The sequence below is a fragment of the Trifolium pratense genome, linkage group LG6 (assembly GCF_020283565.1).
Source record: "Trifolium pratense cultivar HEN17-A07 linkage group LG6, ARS_RC_1.1, whole genome shotgun sequence".
Taxonomy (NCBI): domain Eukaryota; kingdom Viridiplantae; phylum Streptophyta; class Magnoliopsida; order Fabales; family Fabaceae; genus Trifolium; species Trifolium pratense.
This window is the reverse complement of record NC_060064.1, coordinates 4,004,471-4,012,641: the sequence shown is the minus strand read 5'-3', so window position 1 is coordinate 4,012,641 and position 8,171 is coordinate 4,004,471. Positions and strand designations below refer to the sequence as shown.

The window sequence follows — 8,171 nt, the reverse complement described above, 5'->3', positions numbered from 1 at the left end:
GCAATCTAATCATCATCTTTGTTAGTTATTACCTAAGCTTGCGTTTGATATTGCGGTGAACCACGCCAACACACTTTTGAATCAAAATTGCAAATGGTTGCTTCTCAAGTAGAGTCTCACTGTGTGATACAAGAATATGTTGGAACATGATGAAGGAATAAGAGGAAACTTGGTATTGAAGTAAACACATTTGTTAGAACCATGTGTAGTGTGAATTGAAAAAAGGCTCTTTGAGTCCCACATTGGAAAAATCACACCACTTGGTAGTGTTTATATATCACAAGGTGGCAATCCAAGGGTGTGCCCTTGGGTGATATATTAATTTTTTAATACTAAGAAAAAGAAATTTTTGAAATTTAAATTTCTTTTAGTGTGTCCCTTAATTCGCACATGTTAAATGTGCTAAGACCAAGTCTGAACAGATTTGTATCTGTTAAAACGGTCAAATAATACGTGTGCCTGCGTGTCCTATTTTTTAGCCACGTTTGGAATTTTGACTGAGTTATCTCAGCTCCTAAAAATCCTCTGATTTCAGCTCCCTACTTGCCTATAAATACTCTTCACTTTCTTCAGTTTTAAATTACTTTTCTTTTCTCTGCATTCTGAGAAACTGCTTTCTTTCCTCTCTAATTTTTTTTTTCTTCGTAAAAATTTATTGTTGTTTCAATATTTGAACGGTTGCAAACCGTAGAATTGATATTCGTATATCAATTAGAGTGGTTCGAAATTTTCGACCATACTTGGTGTTATTCTGGCCGATACTACAGTGCAGTAGTTCATCGGTATTTATTTTATAAACGGCTGTTTTATCCTGGGGACTTCGCGGTTGATATACTACAGTGCACTTATTCGAGTAGTTCCGCAAAACGTCTTAAAGAAAGCGACCTAGTACGCGACTCAGCCAATAATTTGTTTCGTTGCCAATTTTGAAAATTCGTTTTTCTGTTTTTTATTAAACTCAGTAAACCGTTTTACAACAGAATAGTATAGTTCACTTGCAACCAAAAAAAAAAACATGCATCTATTCGTGGTTAGACTTAGATTTAATTGCTTTTCCATTTTATGGTTATTCAACTTATGAATATATGAATCCAAAGTTATATATTGAGAGTTTTTGAAAGAACTGAGGTGTAAAAACTAATTTAATGTTTATGAAAGCTAGTGTTTCAGAACTCATGGTGTAATATTCTTTTTAAAGTAAAAGATTTGTGGAGAAGTCTATATTGACTGCAAAAAATAGTCACACCTTTGCATAATAATGTATGCTTTCTAACTTTCGTATACACCATAAAGTTGGCAATTGCAGAGCTGATATAATGTTATTAATTATTAATTATTTGTTAATTCCATTATATACAGTACATACAAAGACCAACTATTTTCCACTAAATATTATAATTTTTTTATAATATTATAAACATGAATAAAAAAAATTTATTAAAAAAATTTAATTGATGTGATTTGTGAATCATATCACAAATCAATGGTAAGAGACAAATAAATCGTAAGAGATAAATGGTAGTAATAAACTACGTAACAAAGCCTAATTACTTATTCACAATGAATTTGACATTACAATGAAGTATATAAAACTTGCAACGTGGTTAAAAGTAATAAGGATAAATTAGTAAATTTGGTGTTAATAGACTTTAATATATTAGTAGTAGATAAGAAAGTGTATCCGAGTTTAAACTAAAAACAAATGTAACTATAAAAAAAAAATGAAAGTTTGCTTGTATAAGAAAAGAAAGTGAGTATAGTTCCCGTGAGTTTGCTTAGAGGAAGAGTTTGCTTAGAGGAAGTAAAATACTTAAAATGGATTTGTTCAAAAATTAAAAAAAAAAATACTTAAAATGGGTATTGAATTAAAACATATTTTTGACTAATTGAATTAAAATATTTGTCAATCAAATACTAGAACTCAAAATAAAAAATAACAGTTTGTGACTAAGTTAACGGGTCGGGTTGTTTTTAAAGCCCAATTGTTTCGCCTCTAACCTAGTGATAATGCTGCAACACTGGAACAGGGGAGTGAAGAATTGCAAACAGGTAGCCGTTGCAGTTCATTGTTTTGCTTCTTCCTTCAACTCTTCTTCTTCTTCTTCTTCTTCTTCTTCTTCTTCTTCTTCTTCTTCTTCTTCTTCTTCTTCTTCTTCTTCTTCTTCTTCTTCTTCTTCTTCTGCGTAACTAACTGAGATTCCATCATCTCAAACAAATGAAGTCTGATCATCTCATCGCAGGTCAGACAACCTTATTCTCAAATTCTATCTCTGTAATTCATTCAATCAATTTCTATGTGAAATTCCAATTCTATTATTGCCCCTATATCATTTCAGTTTTCATTCAAACAACATATGCTATTGCTCATTAATTCCTTCTATCTAATCTGTCTTATTTTTTGTTACACGGTTGTAACTATAACAAATCCATATCTATAATAATAAACCAATCTATATACTCCCTCCGTCCCAAATTATAAGAGAAAATAAAAAAATCACACTTATTAAGAAAAAGTAAAACATGAGAATTTGAAGTATGTTTTTGTGGGTTTTCCTTGGAATAAGTTGCATAGGAAGATGTAAAAACAATTTTTATTGGTTGTTGTTTATTGAGAAAATAAGAGAGAGAAGAAATTAAATGCAATTTGCATTTAATTTTATGAAAATAAGGAAAAAAACATTCTTGAAAATGATTTTTCTCTTATAATTTGGGACAAAAAAAATGGACTTTTTTCCCTTATAATTTGGGACGGAGGGAGTATATATATAAGAAACAAATGTGCCATAAAAAAAACCTAAAATAGCCGTATCTAAAAATTTGACACCACATCAAAAAACCTAAAATGCCCCTAACAAGATAAAAAATGATTGTTATAAAATTTTGACTCTCTGATCACAATCGGACCATCCAATATCCCTCTTGCCGTCTCTGATTACACATAACATCCATACTCTCTCTAGTCTCTACATAGTCTTGTAACCTCACAAAGTTTCAAATTCAAAAACAAAAACCCTTTTTTCGAAACTTAACCATGCCAATTCACTCATCCAAACACTCCCTTATCATCTTCTTCATCCTAATCCAAATTTCATCCCCAATCATCAAAGTCTTCGCCGGAAACTCCCACGTCATCAATTTCCGATCACAAAATCTCTATCCAGAAAACCTCGCATGGGACTCCAAAAACCAACACTTCCTCGTCGGATCCCTTCATCACCGCACAATCTCATCAATCTCAGACGCAGGAATCGTTGAAACCCTAATCACCGACACATCCTTACCAGAAAACGTCACCGTTTTAGGTCTAACCGTCGATTCACGCAATAACCGTATCCTCGCTGTAATTCACGCTCTTCAGCCTCTTCCTCCTTTCAACGCACTCGCCGCTTATGATCTCAACTCCGGCAACCGTCTCTTCCTCTCGATTCTCCCCTCCGATGAACCCGCTCTTGCTAACGACGTTGCTGTTGACTCCAACGGCAACGCTTATGTAACAAACTCAATCGGAAACTTCATCTGGAAAATTAACGATAAAGGAGAAGCATCAATTTTCTCGAAATCGCGGAGGTTCACGGAACATCCAGTGGACCGCGATACACCGTATAGTTTGTTTGGACTTAACGGAATTGCTTACGTCAGCAGTGGTGGTTATCTTTTAGTGGCGCAATTCAATACGGGCAAGATTTTTAAGGTTGATGTGGATGATGGTACTGTTAGGCACGTGCTTCTTAATAAAGATCTCACGTGTCCTGATGGTGTCGTTTTGAGAAGTGATGGTGTCGTTTTGGTTGTTTCACCAGAAGTGAATAAGTTATGGCTTTTGAAGAGTAATAATGGATGGGGGGAAGGTGTGGTTTATGACGAAATTGACCTTGGTGGTGAAGGGTATCCTACTTCTGTTGTTGCTAGAGAGAGGGATAAGATGTATGTGTTGTTTGGATATTTGATTGAGGGTATTTTGGGAAAATCTGAAAGGGAGAGTTTTAGAATTGAGGAGATTAAGTCACCTAAGGAAAGTGAAGATGAGAATATTTGGATTTATGTTATGATTGGATTTGGGTTGGTTTACTTCTTGTATTGGAGGTTTCAAATGGGTCAGCTTGTGAAGAATATGAATAAGAAGATCAATTGAGTGTTTATATGTTTGAGGTAGGTAGTTTTTATTTTTAATCCCAACATGTTTGGTATAAGTGTGGTTTAATTATGTTTTTATTTATGTTAGGTTTTTAGGAGTGAAAATTGTATCATTTTGATGATTTGTACCATACTCTTAATAAGAGTTTAAGGTGGTTCTTAATTCTAATGCTTTTTTTTTTTATATATAATTTAATTCTAATGCTTTGTACCATATGAAAAACAATTGAATTATTGTTTCAAAAAAAAAAAAAAACAATTGAATTATTTGATAGCTATGAATTGAATTATTCTAATACTTTGCCTCTTCTCTTTGGTTGTTTTAAAATTATCTAACTAAATAAAATAAAAAAACCTTGTTACTACTTTTGATGAATTTTTTCTTTCTTTCTAAGTATTTAAGAGTATTATTGACAAACTAATATTTGTGGTTGGGTTACTAAACATCTTTAGTTCGGCAAGAGGGATATTGGATGGTCCGATTGATTTATTTCTGCCCACCCATTAAGCTAATGAAGGAGCTTTAACTAGAAACCTGAAACATCTTTAGTTTGGCCATGACATGACAGTAACTGTGATTTTTTATTTTTGGTGTAAAGCTGGGTATCCTTCGGGCACAACTGCGAAGATTAATCTATTTAGCTTGTTGGAGCAAATGAGAGGCAAATTCTCCCGTTTTAGTGCACAAACTTTGGTTCGAGCCCAGAACCTTGGTTAAGCTAGAAGATACTTGGGTTCGAGCTCGTGGGTGGTACCTGTGATTTCAACCTGTTCCAAATTGCATACTTAGTTTATGAATTTGGGTTGATTAGATCTTCATTTTTGACGCATTGCAACATCCAATTTGGCACCAGAATCACTCCTCCAAACTTCACTTTTCTACCTTATTTTAACTTTATGTTTCAAAACTCTTTCTAGAATGGCTATTACTAAGTCAAGGGTAAGGTTTTGTTTGTTTGTGAAACATTACAAGTGTAATCTAATTTCCAGTAGTTACCAACCCATGTAACTGTTGCCCAGAACGGCGACTTTTCCTTATCTTGAAAAATTGAACGCGAACAGTCTGTGAAATAATTATAGTGAAAAAGGGAAAATTGCTAGGAGACTGCAAAATAGCTATTTGAAGAGGCATTTAGTAGCACTGTGGTAATGTTGTTTGAGGTTTTGATGGAACCACGAAGCGGTGCATCAATTTTAGAAATAAAAGAATTAATGCTTCTTTTTGTTGTCTTTGACGGTAGGTTGACAGATTGCAACAGAAGGGGATGTTGTATATTTGGAAAAACAGAGGGGGTGTCATTTGCATTCAATCAAACTTCAGGGGAGGTTATTATAATTTTCTTTCTTATTTTATTGATTATATTTTTCTTGCAGGTTTTCTTTCACTGGAGGAGATTGATGAAGCTGAGTATGGTTTAGATATTCCCGATCCTGAAAATCATGACAGAAAGCACAATTCTAAACAGGACAATAAGTTGAATAATCAGAAGCAGGACGGTGCTTGTAGTGATGGAGAAAAAGCGAAGGATGAGAGCACCAAGTCTAAAGTGAAGAAAAAGAAAAAGAAGTAAAGCAAGGATGCAAAAGAAAACCAGAAAGTTCAACATTCAAATACTGGTATTTTTTGTTTAATTTTAAAATTTATACTTAAATATAGATTCCTCAAATGCAAAATTTAAATTATTTGGTTGATTGGTTATTTTTGGCAATTTTGTAATTACATGTATCTTTGATTGGTTATTTTTGACTATTTTATAATTACCTGTATGTTTGATTGGTTAGTATATGTACATGCATATCAATATATGTTAATATTATTAAGTTGGTCATTGTTAAGAAAGTGGTTAATTCATCTTGAAAATTAGTTTGTTTAGGTGTTGTTAGAGTTAGTTACAACCAACTTGTTAGTTAAAGTTTGTTAGTAACTAACTAGGTAGTTAGGGAATTTGTTTAGGCCTAAGGGATGAGCTTGCTTGTTACACAAGCCACCCTATATAAAGTGCAACTAGTGCATTAGATTGTAATCAATTTTTTGTGGCCCATTAAGGAAGAATAAAATCTCTATTTCCCTAAGTCTTTCATGCTCAGTTCTTAATCAAAATCATCAATAAAGGTTTTCATCTTGCATATTGCAGTTTTTGCAAAACTGCTAGTTTGCTCAAGCTCAAGCCTGCGTGCCTACTGAGCTTGCCTGCAACCCTGCGCGCGCCTGTGCCTGCATAACCAGCTGCTGAGCCTGCCAAGCCTGCAGCTTGTGCTGGTGAACCATTGTCTTGCTTGCTTATGCTGCGCCAACAATTGGCATCAAGAGCCTGGTTCAATCACAGGACAAGAGTGAATTGTGAAGGAATCAAGTGGAGAAACACAAAGTGAAGCTGTGTAGATTGATTTCTTGAAATTTCAAGATGAACACCCAAGGTTTTGGTACAAACATTCTGATTCTTGATGGAAAGAATTGGGATAGATGGAGTGCAGTGATGAAGTCCTTATTTGGAGCACAAGAGTGTCTTGAGGTAGTGGTGAGTGGATACGATGAGTTGGGAGCAAATCCAACCAATGATCAGAGAAATACATACAAAGAAAACAAGAAAAAAGACTGTAAGGCTTTGTTCTATATCCAGCAGAATTGTGATGCACAGCATTTTGAAAAGATTTCAAAATCAACCAAGTCCAAAGAAGCTTGGGATATACTTGAGGGTTACCATGATGGTGGAACCAAGGTCAAGAAGGTGAAATTGCAGGCCTTTAGAAGGCAATATGAGTCTATGGTGATGGAAGAGGATCAAAAAGTAAGTGACTTCTTCTCAAAACTTCTTGCACTTGTTCATCAAATGCAAAACTGTGGAGAGACTGTCACTGATGAAATGGTAGTAGAGAAAGTGCTTAGATCCTTAACTCCAAACTTTGATAATGTGGTAATAGCTATAGAGTATGTGAAAGATACAGCTACTATGAAAATTGAGGAATTACAAAGTGCTTTGGAAGCACATGAGATTAAAGTTCTCAGCAGAGGCTCAGAAAAGAAAGATCAACAAGCCTTGCAAGCTCAAACCAACAAGAAAGAAGAAAATGGCAAGAACTACAAAAAGAAAGGCAAAGATAAACCAAAGTGGCTTAAAGATCAGAGTTCAAAAACTGATGACAAAGCTGAATCCTCTAAAGGAGGAGGTTTTGCCAAAGATGAGTGTTGGTACAAGAAAGATCAACAAGAAGCTAATGTTGCAGAAGAAAGTGATGTCAAGTCTGTCTTGATGATGGCTACTATAGGGGATGAATGTGAGAAGAATGAAGAATGGTTTCTTGATTCAGGATGTTCAAATCATATGACACCACATAGAGAATGGTTAACCAATTTTGATGCAAGCAAAAGGTCTAGTATAAAACTAGCAGATGGGAGAAAACTTGCTGCTGAAGGTATTGGTAACATAGTGATCAAAAGTAAGATGGGAGGTAAAGTGATCATCTCTGAAGTGTTATTTGTCCCTGGTATGAATTGCAATTTACTCAGTTTAGGTCAATTGGTGCAAAGAGGGTTCTCTGTAAGTATGGAGGACAATGCACTGAAGCTGTTTGACAAAATGAAAAACTTGATCTTGATGTGCAGCTTGTCAAACAACAGAACTTACAAGTGTAGAATCTCAAGTGTAGATATGATGTGCATGTCTACCACAGTGATTGATGAGGTTGAAGCACTTTGGCACAAAAGGTATGGACACTTGAACTATAGAAGCCTCAGTGATTTAAATTCTAAGGAATTGGTGTATGACCTGCCTAAGTTTAAGACTAAGAAGTCCATATGTGAGATATGTGTGAAGAGTAAGCACAGTAGAAAACCTTTTGTAGCTGAAATGCCTAAGAGAGCTAGTACTGTATTGCAAGTTATTCATAGTGACATCTGTGGTCCATTTGAAGCTGCATCATTAGGGGGAAGCAAGTATTTCATCACATTTGTTGATGAATACAGCAGAATGATCTGGTTATACACTTTGAAGCTAAAGAGTGAAGCTTTAGAAGTGTTCAAGAAGTTTAAAGTCTTA

At 34.6% G+C, this 8,171-nt stretch overlaps 1 protein-coding gene across 2 annotated transcripts; it reads left to right on the top strand.

Annotated features, from left to right (window-relative positions):
* Positions 1 to 2,874: 2,874 nt before the first annotated feature.
* On the top strand, positions 2,875 to 5,643 carry LOC123891132. 2 transcript variants are annotated; one of them, XM_045940954.1, is made up of 2 exons: positions 2,875 to 4,149; positions 5,509 to 5,643. In XM_045940954.1, the coding sequence occupies exon 1, from the start codon at positions 3,032 to 3,034 to the stop codon at positions 4,130 to 4,132; it is 1,101 nt and encodes a 366-aa protein (XP_045796910.1). In that variant the 5' UTR covers positions 2,875 to 3,031; the 3' UTR covers positions 4,133 to 4,149; positions 5,509 to 5,643. The 2 variants fall into 2 exon arrangements, with proteins under 2 accessions (XP_045796910.1, XP_045796911.1); XM_045940955.1 differs by having other exon boundaries at positions 2,911 to 4,149; positions 4,734 to 5,509.
* The last annotated feature ends 2,528 nt before the right edge of the window (positions 5,644 to 8,171 follow it).

Coding starts and splice junctions, on each gene's coding strand:
- LOC123891132 (XM_045940954.1), top strand. CDS start 3,032: ATGCCAATTCACTCATCCAAACACTCCCTTATCATCTTCTTCATCCTA.